This window comes from Endocarpon pusillum (genome assembly GCF_000464535.1).
Source record: "Endocarpon pusillum Z07020 unplaced genomic scaffold C714293, whole genome shotgun sequence".
NCBI lineage: Eukaryota > Fungi > Ascomycota > Eurotiomycetes > Verrucariales > Verrucariaceae > Endocarpon > Endocarpon pusillum.
The window spans coordinates 56,532-77,588 of record NW_006913563.1 but is presented as its reverse complement, the minus strand read 5'-3'; the positions used below and the strand labels follow the sequence as shown (position 1 = coordinate 77,588).

At 48.5% G+C, this 21,057-nt stretch overlaps 6 protein-coding genes across 6 annotated transcripts; all 6 read right to left on the bottom strand.

The window, feature by feature from the left end:
• Nucleotides 1-481: 481 nt before the first annotated feature.
• EPUS_07398 (uncharacterized protein) lies at nt 482-748 on the bottom strand (the record flags this gene model as incomplete). The annotated part of the gene is made up of 1 exon (XM_007788290.1): nt 482-748. The coding sequence occupies one exon, from the start codon at nt 746-748 to the stop codon at nt 482-484; it is 267 nt and encodes an 88-aa protein (XP_007786480.1).
• A 2,742-nt stretch (nt 749-3,490) lies between these two features.
• Nucleotides 3,491-4,770, bottom strand: EPUS_07397 (uncharacterized protein; the record flags this gene model as incomplete). Its single annotated transcript, XM_007788289.1, has 3 exons — nt 3,491-4,181; nt 4,254-4,591; nt 4,648-4,770. 3 exons carry the CDS (start codon nt 4,768-4,770, stop codon nt 3,491-3,493), a joined length of 1,152 nt encoding a protein of 383 aa, XP_007786479.1.
• A 3,002-nt stretch (nt 4,771-7,772) lies between these two features.
• Nucleotides 7,773-9,048, bottom strand: EPUS_07396 (Casein kinase I; the record flags this gene model as incomplete). Its single annotated transcript, XM_007788288.1, has 2 exons — nt 7,773-8,873; nt 9,037-9,048. The coding sequence occupies 2 exons, from the start codon at nt 9,046-9,048 to the stop codon at nt 7,773-7,775; spliced, it is 1,113 nt and encodes a 370-aa protein (XP_007786478.1).
• A 1,598-nt stretch (nt 9,049-10,646) lies between these two features.
• Nucleotides 10,647-11,668, bottom strand: EPUS_07395 (uncharacterized protein; the record flags this gene model as incomplete). The annotated part of the gene is made up of 3 exons (XM_007788287.1): nt 10,647-11,093; nt 11,162-11,363; nt 11,415-11,668. The coding sequence occupies 3 exons, from the start codon at nt 11,666-11,668 to the stop codon at nt 10,647-10,649; spliced, it is 903 nt and encodes a 300-aa protein (XP_007786477.1).
• A 2,243-nt stretch (nt 11,669-13,911) lies between these two features.
• On the bottom strand, nt 13,912-15,400 carry EPUS_07394 (uncharacterized protein; the record flags this gene model as incomplete). The annotated part of the gene is made up of 2 exons (XM_007788286.1): nt 13,912-14,264; nt 14,329-15,400. The coding sequence occupies 2 exons, from the start codon at nt 15,398-15,400 to the stop codon at nt 13,912-13,914; spliced, it is 1,425 nt and encodes a 474-aa protein (XP_007786476.1).
• Nucleotides 15,401-18,496: 3,096 nt separating this feature from the next.
• EPUS_07393 (uncharacterized protein) lies at nt 18,497-20,677 on the bottom strand (the record flags this gene model as incomplete). The annotated part of the gene is made up of 2 exons (XM_007788285.1): nt 18,497-19,902; nt 19,954-20,677. 2 exons carry the CDS (start codon nt 20,675-20,677, stop codon nt 18,497-18,499), a joined length of 2,130 nt encoding a protein of 709 aa, XP_007786475.1.
• Nucleotides 20,678-21,057: the final 380 nt, after the last annotated feature.

Sequence of the window (21,057 nt, the reverse complement as noted above, 5' to 3'; positions counted from 1 at the left end):
AACGCTTGGCTAAAAAATACTTTGTGTTCACCACGGCTTCAATTGCCTAGGTACATTATTTCAGCCGCTAACTACTGGCTACTGTCAGCTGGCTAGTACTAGTATCTTATCACCTCATTCAATTCAAAGGCACTATCGAGAAGCTTGCCAAGCAAGAGATGTTTTCGCTCTACTGGTCATTAAGTATAAGATTCTAAGACCATCGTGAAGTCCTGAGTTGTACCACCGTGCCGGATATTTATCCCCCCATCCGAGACTGACACTCTCGCCACCCTGCGACATATCACCCCAGTTCCCAGGCCTGTCTACAGTGACTACCGCGAACCTTTTCCGACATGGTAACAACGCTCAAAAGTGTCTATTTCACAAGGTTAATACGTTCCTGGCATTGGAAGGCCCAAGGTGCCTGAGTTGGTATTGTCGCTCGGCAGCAGAACCTGCTGAATTGCTTGATTCTGCACACTGGTTGCGTTCTGCACCTTCAGCTGGTCGAGGATTGAATCACGGTGTGCTTGGGTTGCAGCGCGTGCAGCATGAAACTTCGGTTGCTCATGGCGAGCAGCGTGTCCTGTTCTCTGTGGGGGGCCGTTTTCCTCCGTTGTGGTGGCCGCTCACTGGGCTCGAGGAGTTCTTTCACTCTCCCGGGGGGATTATCTCGTCGTATTCGATGTAGTTTCCCTTCATGTACCAGTCCTTTCATCGTGTATTCATCGGTGGGTGGGTTTGCTCCCCAATAACTCGTCTCCATGTTGCATGGCTACAGTGGGATGCAATGAAGTTACGGTGATCGTGGATGGGCTCTCGAATGCCCCTGCTGTTCCATTGAATATTCGGGGGATCGAGAAGCATTGTTGATACCAAAGGATATCAGACGAAAGCTTGACATGTATTGTACAGGATATCATAGCGTTTTTGGAAGACTTCTTCGAAGATATGCATAGCTCTTTCTCGGATCTTTGCATGACAGGGGCGTGTCTTGTCCAGGGTGATAGAGCCAGCATCTTTGTTGAGTTTGAGTCAGGCCACTGTCAGTGTATGCATCAGATCAAATAAACCAGAATTATGACCCTCATTTGATTTGCTCATCTAATCCCAGAGGTCAGTTTGATTTGATTTGATTTGGCTCGGTTGTCAAATGAAGTCAAATGTTAGTAAGCTAGTATGTTAAGAGGACTGTTAACGATTTTCATCTCACAAAAAGAGTCCGCCAAGTCTTTATCTTTCATCATGAATTGAACAACCCTGATGTTCTACCAATAATTCCATTCGACTAATTCAAAGTTTGTCAAATTTCAAAGTCTTGATTTGGGTTGACGAAAGCACGGATTTGGTTTATTTGCCAAGCATTTGATTTGGTTTATTTGACTCAATTTGAAACAAATGGCCACGCTGGCCATGGTTGAGTCACTTATTTGCAGCGGCACGTTCCACCAATTCTTTTCAGGCATGATATTGGGGTCTTCTATGTCCTTCGCGAACGTATCTTCCTCTTCAAAAGCCGGTTCCTACTGACTAGTAGTCATAGAGTTTAGAAAGCAATTTCCCGAGCATTTCAACCTCGTCAAAGTCATCATCACCTTGTAAAACTTTCCGTCTTATTTCTTCCCTAATTTCCAAGGTGATACTGTGTGCAAGGATGACGTGTGCAGGTGCGGCAGCCTCGTACATTTATTCGCCGACTCGCAAAGCCCAATGTGTCACAGAAGTACTGTTCTATATTGGGTTTATTCGAAGCTTGCGTAATGAATCTTGACACACTTAGTCAACAGGCCCCGATCCAGTCCGGGTTGTGATGGAAGATGTGCTTTATTTTGGTTATGCATTGCGCCCCCTGTCAGTTTTTGCGCACTGAGATGTTTGAGTTGCCAATGGAGTAAAAGATACAAGGTCTGTCAACAGTCCTGTGCGACGAGACTTTCTGTCAAGACGCTTGGTAGGATAGGATTCTCGCGCTAAGTTAGTAGGAGCTTTCTCAAGCCTCTATTTCCGGAAAGGCCGTCTTCTACGAGATTGATCAATCAAAGAAGTTTTGTAGAGACATTGCTCGATTGTTTACCACTCCCTAGACCTTGCCACACAGGTAGGTGGCTGAGCGCCAGGCTAGTACAACGAACCCCAACAACTCTCTTAAGAACGCTTGACAGCTGAGCACTACTATGACCGTCAGTGAGGATACATCAACCCAGTGTTGTTCGAAATGCATGAGCGTTGTCCTTTTGGTGAAGTGGTTGATGTGTGCCTCTTCTTGGGTGGGTGCAGCAATTACAGCCTGCTTGGCGGACGGATCGCACCACTCGCACTGCACTCGTAGCCCTGCTGAAAGTCATATCGCACAACCAATAGTGTGTGCATTAATTACTGGGAAAGGATCGGGGCCGGCTTTTAAAAGTCCTCTTATCGCCCCTGGAAGCTGTTTTTGTCTGCTTCGAAAGTTGATTTATGCATTCATTGTTCGAAGCTACTTAAACTGCACAACCACTAGTGGCACCAGGCACAATGACAAAGGAGTAACATACATACACCCATCATTCTGCATCTGCAAAACAAGCATTAGCGCGTGAGCAAAGCGGCAATGCCTGAATAAGCAACTTGAAGTTACGTGTTGCTCTGGGTTTCGGGGGTAGTAACTATACATACATATACACGCAGCAGCAGATCAAAGTAGGCAATACCAACAGTACTTATGTACTGAATATATCCTCCCATGGAGAGACGACACACCCGCTACACACAAACAACATTCTACTCGCCCGTTTCACCACCACCACACCTCTCTCTCTCTCTCTCTTGCTCTTGCAGCAATGTCATCTAAACCCTACCATCTTATCTTCCATGATGAATCCTCTCCCGTTTTTCGAATCTTGCAGGCCACTCCTCATTGCCTATTCTGATCTCATCTCACATACTCATATACTCTCATTCGGCATCATCCCTGCCACGCCCAGCCAGGCCAAAAAAGAAAAAGTGATGGGACAAACTTATGAATATGAACGAACCCTACCACGCCATGCGCTCTCTCTGCGTGTCTATGTGTCTGTCGGTGCTGGGAGGGGGAAGGGGGGTATGGTAGGTTGGCATGCACTGAGGAGATTATTTTCGTTGTTTTCTAGGAATGTATATATACACATATATATTGGGGATTGGGGGATTCGTAGTCGCGCAGATGCGCGAAAATGAATTCTATTGTCCAGATTTGGTTGCATGCGCTTCGTTGATGTGGTTTGAGAGGTGATATGATTCCATGTGCCGATATAGGTTGATATAATGATGTGGTGTTGGTGCTCCGATATGGTTGTGTGTGGCCAGCGGGGACGTGATATCCGCGACGAGCAATTGCTGTAGCGGACATGTGCCAGAAAACTCCGGTCTCAGACATGATCTCCCCTTCGCCGAGCCACGACCAAGCTTGCCTCACGGAAGCAGGAGGGAGAGAGTGGTTCCAACCAGCTTCCGGAAATGAGTTAAGTCACAGCAGGCCTGCTCGTTAGTTTTAGATCAGCTCATCCTTTCCCAACGCAGCACTTTCCCTGATCGCCCTATCCACACTCTCCTCTTCAAATGCCGGCCCCGTCCCATCACACTCCGACTTACCCTTCAACTTCTCACTTACATCCGCGATATCTACCAGCCCCTGTTTGAACAGTGGATGTGCCTGGATATAATCCCAGGTAGCACCCGAGGAGAGCAAGCGGTTACCTGTGAGCGGTGAGATGGTGATTTTGTGTGCAGATAGTGTGAAGGAGCCTTGAGAAGAGATAAGTGGGGCGGGAAGACTGTGGTGGACGGAGACGGGGTTGTTGGGGTCCAAAGATGGGGAGGAAGAGTCGTTGCCGTTGTTTTTTGTAGTAGGAGGATCGAGCAGGGTGTACGCAGACTCGTTGTCTCCGGAGTGACGGACTCCAAGGGTGGCCAGAAAGTCGGTGGGGGTATATTTCATGGGTCCGGTATTCATGATCTCTTCGTCTTGTCTGGCGGATTGGGAACCATACGCTGCTCGGTGGTGGAGCGGACCAGTCGAGGAGGTGGCCCGGAGGATTTCGTTCTCGGTTGCGACTTTTGCCAACTCCCGCTTTAGGCGTTCGTTTTCGGTGTGGATTTTGTTGGATGCTGCTTCCAGATCGTTAAGTTTGGCTTCGAGTTCTTTGACGTGGCGTTCTTTGCGTTCACGGAATGCGCGTTGACTATATCAAGAACAGATCAGCACCCATAAATATCATATAGAAGCGCGGATCGGCGGCACTATCTCAACTTACGCAGCTCTGTTCTGTGCCTTCCTCTTATTCTGCGCAGGGGTCATAGAGTCCTTCTCTTCGCTACTGCTGCGGGTTCTGTTCATAAAATCTTCGCCAACGACATCTCCCATAGGATCCGGAAGGACGTTTTGTTCGACGACGCCATTGTTGGAGCTGATGTTGGGCTCTGAAGTTGAGCTTATGTGTCCATTATGTTGCAGAGAGCCGGAAGGAGAAATTGAAGGTGCTGGGCTTTCATGTACAGGGTGTTGGTGACTCGTGAAATGGGGTGGTACGAAATTGTTCGTATCGTAGACGCTATGGTCAAAGGCTGGGAAACCAGGATCAAAGTGTTGGTTCTGATATCTCTATGAGTGACTGGTAGGGAGGTGAAGGAAGAACAAGCAGGACTTACAGCTGAAGAGGCGGACCCTGTAAAGCCATTCAATTTTGGATCTTCGTGGGTTCGATTAGGTTCTGATGTGAATCCCAGGAACTGATAAGGTGCCTGTGGCGTGGGGTAGTATGTATAGTCCATGATGAAGAGGTTGATCGTATGCGAAGAAAGGAATGCAAGATTATCAGATATTTTTGCTACGTCGACCTGTCCTCCGATGGAGTTGAACTGTTCAAAGAACCTGAGACCGACTTCTAAATTGATGAGTATGCCCGAAAATGTTGGTGTTCAGGGGTGGTAAATTTTTGAAACTATGAGGTTGTGGTTCCAGACAGCTTGGAACCATGAACCAGGAACCAGGGCCCCAAATGTTGATGATCCTGCTGCAGCCTAGGGCCAATCCTCTTAAGCATGGCCGAATAGTGATGATCGAGTAGAGTTCTTACAAGACCCGCAGGAAAACATTGGAAGCTGATTCTGCCGGTATTTGTGTTGCGCGAAGATCCCGATAACGGCGCAACAGCAGAAGGATCCTCATTGGGGGTGTTCAATCATGGATCCCGCCTCTCACCCCCATGCCACGTGCGAGAGATGGGAAGACAAGATGGCCGACAAGTGCGCAGGATCCTAGTCACAGTACAGCCCCTACCGCAGTAAAAAGCGGAGAGAGCTTTCAGCTTGAGATAGCCCACAACTAAGAATAGTTAGCCTGATAGACACCAAGGCGCTTAACCGCAAGGTAATTACGTAGTCACTCCGGGCCGGACGCTAAGATCTGCCCATCACATGTACGAGGTGCCGCCCAGAAGTAATGAGATTTCGCCCTAGAGGGTATAGCGTGTAGACCAGGGTATTCGACCAATCAGAGGCCGTAGAGTCTCTCGTTTGGAGCTGAATTTGCTCTCTCTCGTTGCTATAGCTATCTCTGTACATATTTATAGATCGTTTGGAGCTCTGTGTGCAGCGTGAGGGTAATAACAACTTTCGTGGATGAGAAATATACAATTTGAGTGGTGTATAAAAGACGTATGTTTTCGAGTTAAGCGAATCGAGCTGCTTAACTTGCCATCGTTGTGCTTTTTACATCAACTGTTGATAAAATTTCCTGAAAAATGAATACGTTTTGACTAGCTACAGCCGTGCCGAGGATTTTCCGTTATCTGCACGCTACCAGTACTACTACGTAGGAGGTAGTACCTGGGAGGCCTGAAGTAATGTTAGTCCGGTGCTAAGAGCAGCCAGTTCTTAATACGGCAACCTAATGCTATTATTCGTTACTTCAAAGCTTGTTTCTGTGTGCATCCATTTCCGATGAGTTAGACCATTACTCCGTACATCTACTTCTTTGAGCATAGCTGTTCTGTACAGAAAGGGTTTACAATTAAAGATACTAGCGTTGAGCTAACATTACAATTACTAGGGCGTACTAACATTATTTATGCTTCCTACCGTAGTATTGGACTTAGTGGTCCCTGTAGTGACCCTGTAGTGATCCCTGTAGTGATCCCTTGTCCATCTGGCCCCATCTGGCCATTTCGCCATTCCGCCATTCTTGGCCACACAAGTCTCACAAGTTCACAACCAGGAAAGACATGGTCCAAATGAGATCTGATGGAGAGCCATTTCTCATCGGTCGGATAGACGTCGAAGAAGGGGATATCACATCTGCATTTTCGATGAGGTCCAATCGATTATGGATCAAGTCACTATGACAAGCTTCTTGGGCCCATCTTCAGAATTGGTGGCTGTCTTGGGATTTTCCCCTCCTCCCATGATAGTAGTACGGCTGGGAATTGCCAAGACGGCTACCAATTCTGAAGATGGGCCTCGGGCCCCAGTCAGCTAACACATCGAAAACCTAGGGGCGGAGGCAGCCAGACAGCATGGCCTCCAGAAAAGTCGAACGTCCCGTACATTGCACGGCACAGGCGTTGCTGGCCACGTTCCAAGCGCGGGGGAGGATCAAGGGCCAGAGGCCTTGGGAACCGGGGCTGAAGGTCCAGGAACACACGACGTTCCATTGCAGAGAGCGACCACTGTTAATCATCAATTGTACAATGTAACCCCATCTACCAGAACCTTCTTGGCCATCTGTACATCTGCTTACCTCCCTGGATGATCATCTTACCCTTCCCAGAAAACTCATGTGACGACCTCTCCCAACACATGAAGACTTGTCATATTCGCTAAGCATCAGAATTCCAACCACAATCATGGAGCACATATTAAGATTGCATTCTGATCCAGCTATGAAAGTCTCGGCTATGTCGCTGTACTCCACGCTACAGCAAATGACCATTACCACCCCGGAAGCCGCCCTAGACAAATCCATCACCAGATACCATATCAAGTAGGACAACGTCGGGCATTCTCAGCCCGGCGAGACCATCTCCCCAACTTCCTCTATCCTGCTCTCCCAGCCTCCCACACGCATCTCCTCTGGTCATCATTTCGAATTTGTAAAGCTGATGCAATTTGACGTTGAACAAACAAAAGAAAACGTGCTGTGAAAATCATAGGGGGTGATTGGTGGATGCAAGCCTAACAAACATTCCTCTCGAGCCATACCATCAAGCCTTAACCATGCCGAAGAGGACTGTTGCTGAAATAGAGCCTCAATGCTGTTGTGTAGTCAAGCAATAAGCCATTGTAAACCCGCTTCCGTCTTACACCACCAATGGTCGATGTTCTTCATGTCAGGGAATGCTGGTCCGTGACGGTGGTTGAAATTTGTTGAATTCGTCGAGCCAAGCAGCCATAAACATCGAGTTTGAGTCGAGGGGGAGTGTCAGAGGAGCCAGCCATGACCAAGATAGGAATGGAACAGAGCAATAGCAGCTGGATTTGCCATGTGCTTAAAGCAAATCCAGCGCCGCTGCGTCTAAAGTCGAGAAGGAAAGTCTGGAACGAACATTCCATGAGATGTTGCAGGTCTGCCTGGTTCAGAGCCGCAGTGCACGAGAGCCGTCATTCGGCTACATTTGAGAGTCGTCCGCGATTGCCAGCGTTATCTAAAGTGTAGCACGAAGTCCTAGCGCCGAAGCCTAAAGCATTTGTTAGATTTTCGATTCACACCTCCACGCAAGCGTAGCATCAGACGTAGAGGAGAAGATCCCTTACTCGGAACCAAGGTTTTCAGATACTCACATCCTATCACTATCCCCTGGTTGAAACTCGTCACCTCTTCCTGCAATCTTGTTGCGGCGGTTGGTAGAGGTGGCGGGTGGTTTGGTCGTAGCGGACGGATTGTGAGGAGTAAGGACCCCAGCTGTGGCTACATTGGTTGCTCGACGAGTGGACTTCTCTTCGGCGTTTGGGTCCTGAGTCTGGCTCTGCTCTGCGATGGCCGCCGCATTCTTCTGGTACTTGTAGACGGTCCAATCGAACACATAATCATATTGGAATGACTCGCGGACGAAGAGATCACGGAAGATCTTGCGGAGATAAGAGTAGTCGGGCTTATCGTCGAAGCGGAGATTACGGGTATAGTTCAGATATGTGCCGAATTCGTTGGGAAAGTTTCGGCAGAGAGTCTCGGTTGGCGTCGTCATCTTCTTCTCCATGATACGGTCATACTTCTGCTTCTTGGTTGCGGCCTTAAGTCCTTGCCATGGAAGAGAACCACGACAGAAGTAGAGCATCACATAGCCAAGGGATTCCATATCATCACGACGAGACTGCTCGACACCGAGATGGGTGTTGATACTAGCATATCGAGCTGTTCCGGTCAAGTTCTTGTTCTCACGATATGGGATGTGGAAATGAGTCTTCGGGTCACGGTATTTCTTTGCTAGACCGAAGTCGATAACGTTGACCTGGTTGCCGCGCTTGCCGATGCCCATCAAGAAATTGTCGGGCTTGATGTCACGGTGAATGAAAGACTTGGCGTGAATGTATTCGATGCGGGAGATGAGCTGATCGGCGAGCAAAAGGACAGTCTTGAGGGAGAACTTGCGGTTGCAGAAGTTGAAGAGATCCTCCAAGCTAGGCCCAAGCAGATCGAGGACCATGGCATTGTAGTCACATTCGGTACCGAACCAACGAACAAACGGGATGCCAACTCCTCCAGCCAAGGACTTGTAGACACGAGCCTCATACTCCAGCTGAGGGTGCTTAGCCTTGACACTTTCAAGTTTGATGGCAATTTCTTCTCCAGAGATGATATTGGTGCCCAAATAGATGTCACCAAAACTTCCACTCCCGATTTTTCGGCCGATACGGTACTTGTTGCCGACCCTAAGATCCTGATCACACCAAAACGTTAGATTGAATCTAATCGACGTTTCACAGCAAGCAGACAGAACAATCCCTCGACACATACTGCAGCAAAGAGAGGGTGGGATATACAACATAGATGGACTGCGGCCAAACGCCGTCAAAGCTTCAAGAAACAGTATCCGTACGTACCATGGTCGTCATCTCGAAGTCTGAGTATACAGCTTCCCAGCTGCTCCAGTTGAATTGTTTGTGGAAGGAGATTTGAGTATGATTCGAACAGGTCGATGAAGGATGAAGAGGAAGCTGTCAGGCTGGTGTGAAGTAGATGTATGCGGTGAAGTTGGTGCGTGACCCAGGCTAATCTTAATTATCACAGCCTAGCCGAGCCTTGGAAACTATGTCAGCGTCACAGTTACTCATTGAATTCCCTAAGAACAAACCAACTGCAATCGAAAAGAGCAGGAGGGAAGAGATGCTTAAGATTGTCAAGCTGTGAGAGCAGGAACGCTTGGTGAGATCATGGATATGCTGAGGGAAAGGTAGATCGGGTATGCAGGTGAGGTGCAGCTGACCTTGCTTGTTGAGAGAAGCAGACCGACGAGCAAAATGACCACAGCAAACACTTACAACCACGTAGAGAAGATGGCCTCCTACGAAGAGAAGGCTACTTGAATGTGTTGAGGTGGTGGTAAATTGTTGGTGATTGTAGTTGAAAGGGCCGAATGGAAGAGGGAGCAGGATGGAGGTAGATTGAGGTTGGGTGTGCGGTTTAGGCAAAGGCGAAGGGCGGTGGGCGAGTGAGGCTAATTACGGAAAAAAGGCGGCTGCGGACAAGGAATTAACTTAGTGACCCCTAAGTTTAAGTGAAAGTTGGGCATTAAAAACTTGCCTTTATGGCCAAGCCCATTTGCTAATAATTGTACAGAGGCCGGAATCGGCCTGTTAGACGCTTCACAATAATATGTCACCAGGCTTCAAACGCAACACCACCCATCAATTCGCGCAAAGGTACCTCAAATTAGGGCCGATATGCGCTTGTAAGAATACTCACATTCCCTCCTCAGATATCACTGGTCCGGATAATATTGCTCCGCAACAGTCAGAGAATATGAGGGCGTCCAGGTAATATCTTAACAACCGTGCATGAACAAAGTGGCTCCCCGAGTTCCAGACTCATGTTTTGACAATCACAGAGTAAATTTTTGACCTCTTTTACGTAGTACGCTTGGTGATTTTCGATCTCCATCAGGATTGATTCAAGCATTCGAGAGACACCACGGGAGATTTCGTCTTTAGCAGCCTTACCAGCTAGAAAGCCTCCAATACTCTTCCTTGATCAGAGCGGCTAGGCTTCCTGACCCTTGTCTGGGCCACATGGATGCAGTACATCGTCATAAGAGAAGAACAAACAAAAGTCCCCACTTGGCGGCTGCTTTGATTGCAATGCATTGGTTGCTCGTGCAGTCTCCGACAGGCTCGTAAGATTTATGCCAATCAAGGCCTCGGTCCCACTCCATAAATATCTACACAAAGAAACAACGAATACAGTGCAAACGCAAGCATGTCATTTGGTGGTGAACTGAGACAATGCAAAGTAAACGATTGAATTGATTCACATACGAACTGTTAATTTGTTTTCGATTTGCGTCTACATGAATCATGCCAAGTGAAATGCCCTGGAAGAAAGACAACGAATTTTGTTCCATTTGCACTCTGCAGAATCATGATATTGACTCAAACCCAGCGTACAGTCAACACGTCCTGGCTCCCAAACATTGTAGACCATTATCAATTTTCGATCAGCCGCTCAATGGTGATCTATCCAAGCATGGTCCATAATTCAGGAAAATGGTCCCGGTCCCGGACCCAACGGGACTTTGAAGTTCACTCCCAATCGTAACTCCCAATGGACAGATGTCCTTCCGATTGCTCGGGTCTGTTGGGGAACGGCGGGTATAGTACTCACAGCGAGTCTCTGGTGGGTTGTCAGGACGGAATTGGAAGGCTGTGCAGTTCCCGGCTCTGAAACAAGCAACGCAGCAGGCTTGCTTGGTTGCGTCCGAGGTTTGAACTAAGCCACCAAAGCCCTCTCTGTCGACGCCGCTGCGGTAATCCAAGAAAAGAGATGGATTGCAAAGAGCCGGAAGAGTCGTGGCGGGACCGGCAACGGTTGTGGTGGTGGTAGCCGGTGGGCTAGCCGTGATGGTGATGGTCGGCGCAGGTGGTTTTATTGTGGTGGCGACTGTCTAAAGTCCAATTTAGTATGGTGATGGTTACCGCGTTGGAGAAGCAAAGGTTCGTTTCTGCTCCTTACCTTTATGGGACAGGGCACAGTGGTAGTTGATGGTGTAATGGTCAAGCATGAACAAGCACTGGAGATTCGAGAAGCCGGATATTGCGAGACAAAGGCCGGAACCGGCTCATCCCGTTTCTCCTTGTAGTAAGGAGGAACGTAGGTAGAGTAAACAGTTGAACCGGGCGTTGTGGCTGTGACTGTGACAGTGGGTGTAATAGTGCTGGAAAATTGTCAGCGTACGCCTCAAGCTCCAACCACACATGGCACTTACGTGGTCACGGGTAATGGATCCACAATCGCAGTAATAGTGACAGTCTGGCAGCTCGTTGTAGCTGTGACAGTGGAAGCAGGAACTTTGATGTATTTGCTGCAGAACGGAATTGCCTCATCGATGTATCTCTTGTCGATTAGTGCCCTGAGTACATTGTCTCGATTACATGTTCCTTCAGTCCTCTCTGTCACAAGCGGGGTGGACAAAGCAGGAACCACCGACAGCAGAAGGGTCAACAAGATAGGGAAAGGCATGTTTGACAGGGAAGTCTGAGGAGACTCGAAAGCAGGACTGGGTCGGACAATACGCCAGCTTATATACCATCACCTACCGTGAGCGAGGGCGTGCTTTATCTGTTTGTCTGAGATGTTTTTAGATCTCGTAATAATAGTCGAGAACGATGTGGTTTTCCATGGAGGTAGCTGTGGGTTCGACCGATAGAGACAGACGAAGTGGCTTGCATACACGAAGTTCCAGAGCCAACTTCAAGAACAAAATGGATGGAAGTCACTTGTAGAAGCTCGATGTTGTGTGGATAGATTGGTGTGGAACCAAGCTTCAGCCACATTTCTTTTGGAAGGCGAGTGCTCTGTTCTGCACGTACAGCTGTGGGACTTTTGACAAGCAGCATTGGAGTATGGGGTCTGGTACGAATAGCTGCCGAAGCTAGAAGCCGAAAGTATTATGAAATCTTAGCCCTTTAAGGCTAACAGGCAGGCTAGTTCTGCCAAGGCGAGCCGTTTTCAGAGCCTTGGCATATACCGAAATAGAATTTTCACCTTCATGGCAGGGAAGGTTTCGACTAAGTGGTCTCTTGAAGTGTTCAAAGTCTTTCCGCCTAGGTTTTTAAACGAGCTCGATAAGGTCACCAATCAGTGAGGAGATGCATCTTCTTGTGGCGCCTATACCTATCTTGCGAGTTTTGTTTTCTTATCAAGGCATCAACAAGAGAACACGAGGCAAGCCATAAAAATCATAATCTCTTAAGCGAAAATTGCGGACCAGTGCGGACCATCGCGAACTCAAGCCGCGACTGCAGGTTCTTGGAGTGTGGAGAAAGGTTGTACTGACGTCACTTGCGTTCGGCATTTATCCATAGTACTACGTAGTAAGCAGATTAGCTGCGGATGTACTTTTGCAAGCTGTGAATGCAAGTCAACCACAAAACGCAACATTTATCTACCAACTGGAAAATAGTGTTTTTCGATCATCCACAACAAGACCAAAAGGAGCTCAGATTTCATGAATCCTGTATCCAAAGGATAATATAAGCGTGCTTTGACTACGTGTTCTCGCTTCTTCGGCATAGATCTGACAGGCCAATGAAAGTTGTAGTTTCTCCAGTAGTGTAGTTAAACTTGTGTGGTACTTATTTACCGGTAGGGTCTATGTGTAAGGATAACTCACGTCAATGTAAATTCTGTACCACCAAGACGTGAGATAAGACTCACCAGCTAATGCAACATCGCTTACCACTCATTTGCCAGTGTCCTTTTGTAGCTACAGTGACGCTTGGTTCCATTACCGTTTGAGGAAAGCATCAATAGTGTGACAACCTTGAGTTTAGCAAGCCCAGAAAGCTTAAATCCGCTCGATTGTCTCACTCAAGTCTCTGGAATAACAGCCATCCTTGCACACCCTTCCTAGGTGTCAGCCAAACCTATACGAGAGCCACAATAGACCATTTACTACACACAGGAATGCCCAAGAAAGGGCCAAAAACAATCAACAGCTGGTATTCGCTGGTGGTCAGCCACCCATTACTAACCGGCCGGCACATGGCTCAGGTACGGCTGAGTGAACGGGAAGCCCATTTTCCCATGCCCTGTGATCGGTTGCAGGATAAGTATATTATGTGTTGTATATCTCCATATCGAGACGGAAAGTGAGACTCGCTCGGCCCGGATACGATGTCTTCTGGGAATGCTACCAACTACTGATCACGCTGAGGACTTGAATCGAGATCGAAGCAATCTTGAGTCGGGTTCAACTTCCGAGATTCCGTGAATCCAGGACGAGTTCAAGGCGTGTTGAGATAACGCTCAAATCGAGACTGGCAGATACAGAAGCCTGGCTGACAAAAATGCTCGAGGTCCAAGTTGACCTCAGGAGCTGTGCGGGGTTGAGTAGTGGCAGCCATAAAGCCAACATTACTGGGTTCAGACACCACAAAGGACAATAGTACTAGCAGTACTTAGTCATCCACCTTGATCACATGAATGAAGTATGTCTCGTTGATGCTATGGTGCTGATACACGTAATTCAATAGTAACACTACTAGTACGCTAGAACATACAAGTAGAAAGATGGACGATATGATGGCAAAGAAACTGATTTCCATTGTCAAAACAACGAACTTACCTAGAGCGCAAAGCAGAACTAGCCACGCAAGCGATACTCCTGCAATGCAATGTGAAGCTGTCAAAACGCATGCAGACCCACCGAGCGAAATCGAAAACTCCTAGAAGTGACAGGGACTCTATCCTGCGATATTCACTCACATCCACCAAGCTGGCCCATTTTGATCAGACAGCAACTTCTTTTCGCGCTTGGCCTTGGACTGCTTTGCTTTCGTCTGCTTGCGTTTCTTACCCTCCAGCTCCGATCTCTCCTCTACACTGCCATCCAAGGCCGCGAGGATGTCATCAAAGGTAGGACTCACCTTCAGCTGAGTCTGTTCAGGCTTGGTTCCCTCCTGTGGCTGGGTCTGCTCAGGCTTTGTGTTCTTCACCTCGGTCTTCTGCTCTGCAATTCGGTTCAAGATCACCGTCCACGCCTCATCGGTGAGACGATGGTCTTCCTCGGGCCGTGGAGTGAGGTTGCAGAACTTAGGTTTGCGGACGAATAGATCTACGACGAGGCAGAGGGGGAGGGACGGAAAAAACGGGGCGATGAGAAGCTACAGAGGCGTTACTCCATGGCTGTCGGTAGAACTTTCGAGGTTGGCGTAGGGTTGGTTGGGTCTGCGGGTTGGCAGTTTCAGCGACTGTATGGCTGGTGCTACCTAAAGAAGACAATTCAATTGAGGACGACTCTCCCAAAGAGCTATCATTGAATGAAGGAACGCCTTCAGCTGGCGTAGCATGAGAAAGTGGGGATGGGTCACCAACCTTGTCAGCAGACGCCGGAATGAAGACAGGGTCGCGAGTTTGAGTCTTACTAGTGCCATCGAGTAGCATGCAAGTCGTGCGGCAACGTAAATTGCTGTTGCCGGCCTCATCAGTGGAGATGACACTGGTGTTAACGATCGTTGTCCCTGGTATGAGAGGATCAAGGCCGTGAAATGGAGAAGTTGGACAAGCCATGATTGGCGAGAACGGAGCAGCTTCGTGCGTGTGAGTGGTGCTGGTGCCATCGGAAAAGACCCAACGTGCGCGGAAGCTCGTCATACTCTTGCCAGCCATGTCAGTGCTGATGAGGGTGGTGTTGTGGTGATCGCATCCTGGGATTCGAGCGTTTGGAAAACTCGCTGGTGGAGCTCGGGAGGGCATGGTAGAAGATGATCCACCTTCGGCAACCGGCGCCATCTCTAAATCCGTTCGACAAGATGGCTGCTGTTCCTTCACACCTAGATGTAACGGATGCTTTTCCTTGCGCAAAACCGGTGGCTCACCTGTAGCGGGCTTGTCGACATTTGGAGGGACCTCGATGGTCTGCACCAATTTCGCGTCGTTTTCAAACCCGACAGATTTCTTTGGTCGTTTTGTCACCTCAACCTGCCGAGGGTCCTTTCCCGCTTTCTTTGTTTCGCTGTGTTTCTTACCCGCCAACATACGGGAAATTTTTGCGAACATGGCGGTCCTTGAATTGGAATTGCTGGTTTTGGGTTTGATGGTGAGTTCTGGGTTCCAGGAAGGTGCTGAAGCAGTGGCTCGAAATGAGATTGCTATTTGAGGTGCAGAGGGTAGATCGGATGAAAAACTTTTATAGAAGGGATGGATTGGGACGATGGAGATGGTCTTGACAAGGAATTGGAACAACCCCATTGTCCGCCAAGTAAGGTCCATTCCTTTCAACTACTAGTAGTCTACTAGTAGTACAATCTTCTTTGTGCATGCTTATTGTAGACGATTTTATTTTTTCTGGGCGGCCGAAGGTGGTTCTCCAAAGTCGATTGGGTTGCAAAGGTTGGGAATCCGGATTGCCAAACGACAATTTGTACTCCGTACGCACAGAATAATCATTCGCGGTACTCAGTATGATCTTTGTTATACTACTAGTAGGTGTAAGTGGACCATTTTTACAGGAATGACGTTATCCAGTAATGAATGTGTATTTTCCTATTACTTAGTGATGTATGCAGTGCTAACAATTTGGATATCTCAGCTACTACTACTAGTAGTCCTCCGTATCGTTCGATGTTTTGCTGTCACGTGCGCGTTCTGCTTGTGTTAGCTAGCCTGGCCTCGCTTGCTCCTACTACGTAGCCTTCTCCTCCATGCTCGATAGATCAATCAATTTGCCTATCCATGATACTTGCTTTCCATGAAAGACATGCTCAGCAGTCTGCCCGCAGTCCAACCTCCCGGCAGCCATCCCTCCCAAGGAACCACTCATCACAGAGTGTGTCACACCTGACGCCTGGACTGACAAAGACTCTTCCTTCCTGGCCGGGAGTATTCAGTCGGAACTGTCGAATCATCAGCATTGTCCTGCCCAACGACCGTCCGGTAATCTACTTTCTACAGCTCGCCTATAGGAGCTATATCGAATAGATTGGAAAGGACGATTGCACCTACCTGAACACTGGTGTCTCCGGGAGGATATGCTCCACTTCCTCTGTATCCGCCCCTGCAGGCGCAGTAGTTGCGTTCTCCGGGCTGAGTAACGCAAATAGTGGTCTGGTCACATTGTTGCGAATTGTCCCCTGGAGTTGGGAAGGGTGTACATTGAAGACAGGCATTTGGTGCACGCCCATCCTGTGGAGTAGCAAGAGCGAGCGAGGAGAGGAGGATAATTGGAAGTGCTAAGAGAGAACGCATCTTCGCGGTGGGCCGATGATCGATGAGAAATAGGGAAGCTTATGAGAAGACGAATTAACTGTGGACGGTGACGAAATGGTCCCTTGGGATACAATGAATTTGATGTTGAGGAATGGATGCTCTTTAGTGGTTGGTAAGAGGGGTATATATACCCATTCGCAATCCTAGTCGAACACTCCTCAGCCTTTGAGCAAGTTCTGGTCATACAGTCGACTTCCTCGGAGGGCAGCGCTCTGCTGCCATTCCCACACCTCCGGTAAGACGGTAGGAAGCCGACGTAGCATTCGGAACTTTCGCCATTCGTATATATACATCACGATCCGTTGCTGCGGACGAGGCGAGCCATGAAGATGGCGTGGAAATCTGTATGAGTGGTCTTTGTGGGGAAGAATGCACGATTCCAGCCTATCCTTGGTGGTGGTGGCGCCACGGTTGTTTAGCAGTCCGGGGTGACTTCCTGCGGAATGCTTCGTGTGCTGTCGCAATACATTTGTTGGAACAGGGTCTCAATTGTTCGTGATTGGCCATTAGCCGTGCCTTGTGCTGTCATGTGCTACAGGGAAGTTCCATTCTCGGATAGGATGTCTCAAGCAAGATCTCAGAGACACGTGAGCTCGTGTTGTGATTGTGTTCGGCGTATGACCGAGGAGGACGTTGAAGTGCTTCCCGACACCATTGGTAGTTATGCTAGCGAGTTACTTACGATGAATCAGTTGGTCTGGTGTGGTTCTAGATCTGGCTATATTATCAACCCCATGAAGTGGGGCAGAGAGAGTGAGAAAACATTGATATCAGGAAGAGGCTGAAGGCAGGTGTTAGGGTGCTCCGTACCTCCGCAGACCACTACACCAAAAGGTCAGAATGATGCGGCTCTGCCGGATCATAGACCACAACCACTTATATAGCATCCTGGCATTCCTGACAGCAGGCGTCCGCCAAGCGCAGACTAGCCCGAGGAAATTGGCCTGAGATGTGGCCGATTACTAGCAATCAACTCCTCTCCCGAAGGGAACATAAAACCTGTTAGACTTGAGCTATTAAAATTGCTCCAAAACAGCTGTTTACAAGTTATCTAATCATCTACGTACTATCTCGATCAATCAATCAAAGGACCTTTAAGAACTTGACTTAAAGATGTGCCAACAGATTCTTACGATCTAATTTTCATCTAAGTCCTTATTGAAACAATTTCTATTTGTCCAGCTTCATTAATCCCATAGATATAAGTACTAGCAGCAGTACAGCGGACGCCCCAGAGGTAAGTCCAAGCCAATCAGACTGTATGATGTTATATCATACCTACTTACTAGTCACTACGGAGTACCACCATCAGCTCCTTGGTATTTATGTCACTGTACTCATGCGGAGTAATGACTTCCCAAACATCAAATCCACCCCATCTTAAATAAATATTAATAACAACACCCCACAATTAAAAGCGTCCCATCACACAGCGTGACGAGATAAACGAACGAAGCACACACAAATCCAGCAACCCAACGCATCCAATCATTGGTCATCCAACCAAACTTCCATCCACCAGGCGTGCATCCAGGCAGCGCACCTGCACTCAATAATGTTTCCAACCGAGTACGAACTACCTAGATCCCAAGGCGAGGAGACCTGACGTGGTATGGAATGGGATTTTTGATGTTAAGGGAGTCCGAGGGTAGGGGAGTTAAGTAAGTAAGGTACAGGGTAGATTGCCTGAGGTGGGACTGAAACGCATAGGGGACTGAGTTTTCAGACCGAGCATGCAGCGGATCTAGAAAACTGACATGGAAGTACCAAAATGTGATTTACTTACCGATAAACTTTACCGAACGAATCCGAACGATAGTAGGCATCAAGTAAGGTATGTTACTACAATTTGGAAGAACACCAGGTGAAAAAGAAAATTCCTTTAGACCATGGTAAAGCATATCACGAAGGAAAGAATCCCGAGGCAAGGAAAGTCGTGTTCTATTTATACTCCATACCAACAACCTGCTCCGTCGCATCGCTATGCAAGTGACGATGGTATATCGAGTACGCACGCATACGCGGCTGCGACCATCGACATCAAGCTCCAGAGGGAGCCTAAACAAAGTCACTCGTTCATCAAAAAGGGAATCCGCCACCACCACCAGCGCCTCCAGTGGAGAATCTGAATCCACCACCCCTGCTACCACCACCTCCCATTCCGGGCATTCCACCCATCCCTCCACCCTGTCCGAACATCTGGAAGATCATCTCGGGGTCAATTTGCACACCTCCTCCCATACCGCCACTGGCAAAAGGATGACCTCCAGCCCCCATCATCTCCTCCAGATCCGCCCCGGAGTCATATCTCTCCCTCTTCTGCGGGTCACTGAGACACTCGTAAGCTTCGCCAACGTCCTTGAACCTCTCAGCCGCCGCTTCATCTCCAGGGTTTTTGTCGGGATGATGCACGATCGCTAGCTTGCGATAAGCCTTCTTTATATCCTGTTCAGACGCGTCCTTCTCAATGCCGAGAATTTTGTAGTAATCCTTCCGCTTGCTCTTCTTCAATTCAAGTTCGGCATTCCGGATCTCTTTTTGCATGCCAGGCTCTTCTGGATTCGATTCGGCAATTTCCTTCAACTCCTTGACAGCTTGCTCCCAGTTGCCTGATTCCCCGAGGGCCTTGGCCCGGGTTCTTTGTGCTTTGGTATATGTGGGATCAAGTCTGAGGGCTTGGTCGCAATCTTCAACCGCTTCTTTGTATTCTTTGATCTTCATACGGGCCGCGGCTCTATTCTGTAGGAGCTTGGAATTAGTTCCCTTGTTGCTTGGGTCCACCATGAGTGCTTCAGAGTAGAGCTTGACAGCTGTCGAGTATCGACCAGACTTGAAGGCAACATTTCCATCAGCCTTGGCTTTGTCAAGCTTCTGCACCGTCTTAAGCAGTGTACGCGCCTGAGTGAGATCGGGGTCGTAGGACAAGGCCTGCCGGAAGTGTTTTAAAGCATTTTCATTCTCGCCAGTTTGATAGAAAGCGCGGCCACGGAGGACTAGGGCGTCAGCGTCGGTAGAATTGGTCCGCATGAGAGACGTGCTTATAGATTGTACCTCGCCGAGCGCATTAAGGGATCCAATCTTGAGATAAGCTTCACCACGCAACAGCTGCCATTTCCGAGGCCGAGACACAGAATAACCAAGGGACTTGTCGGCCTGGTCAAGGGCGAAGATAGCCATGTTGCCTGAGCCCTTCTCATCCTTTAAAGTCAGCTCAGCATTTTGGATAGCTTGTAATGTCTGCTGCGCTAGTGCTGTGTCTTTCGCAGAAACGCCCCCTTCTATTCTGGAATATGTATCTATTGCTTCCTGTGGACGGCCTAAAGAGGTGTAGATTCTAGCGAGCCGATGTAGTATTTTGGGATTTCCTGGATCGAGCTCGTTGGCTTTTAATGAGTCTGCGAGCGCAGCTGGGAAATTGTTTGCAGACATGTAGGCAGCGGCACGGTTTGACAGATATGTTGCGTTTGACGGCTGAGCATCGACAGCTGTACCATGGTCAGCAGATGTAGACATACATAAGAAAGCGGTTGACCAACCTTTTGTGTATTCGGCAATGGCTCTGGAGTAATCCTTGGCCTTAAAATATTTATTACCTGCTGTTTTGGCGGCTTCAGCATCGATGGAAGCCTTCTCTGGAATTGGCACTCGGTGTGGTGGCGGTGTAGGACTTTTTTCATCTCCATGATCCCCATTGACGCCGTTCACTGTGCCGTTTGCATTTTCTGGAAATGCTCCGGGCGCTGTGCCAACAGGCGTAGCTGGTGACTCAGTTTCTTGTGAAACAAATGGGCCATTACTGTCAAGATCCATAGGATCTCCTCGAGCGCCCTCTTGCGCAGCCATGACAGCGGAAAGTCTCCGCAACTCGTCTGGTGGAAGATTGAGAGGATGGGAGTCCCGATTGTCCTTGTCTTTCTTCTTGTCCTTCTTCAGGGGCGAGGATTTCTTTCTCATCTGTGAATGCCCAATGGCAGACTCCGAATGTGAATGTGGATCACAGCTCGCGTTGGTAAGAGAACCGTTGTGTCTAGGCTTTAGAGCAAGTGGGGATTGATGAACAGGCTCTGAGTTTGAGCGGTTGCCGGCAGGACGGGAGTGTGCAGGATGACTAGCAAGGTATTGACTTAGATGACGGGAGTTTAGTTTGTGACTGTCAGCATAATCTTGCACGGTGTTTCCCTCTCGAACACGGAACTTTGGCCTCCTCTTATCAGATTCTTTGGAAGATCGTCGTTCTCGACCTCCGTTGGCTGGCGGCATTATTGTTGCGGCTCCAATAAGTTTCCGGAGGTTGAGCATCTCTTGGCTCTCGAACCAGAATCACTTGGAACTTTCCAAACCTCCTCAGGCTTCCGTCCTGCATCCACTCCAGCCTTCCTTGGCGGATGTTGGGTAAAGTGTCGCTTTAAACTCGCTTCACCAGTTGAGACGGACACTATCCTATACGTGCACTTAGTGAATAATGTAGAAGGTTCCTTGTTGACGTGTTATGAAAATCCCGAAACTGTGCGATGACATTGCTCACAAGAAGTCTATCCTTAGTCTGGTGAAGGAAAGCAGGCTGGCCATTCAATTGTACAGATTAAATATCAGGCATCAATTGATTGCCACGATGTTGACAAAGGGAAACAGAGTTCTCG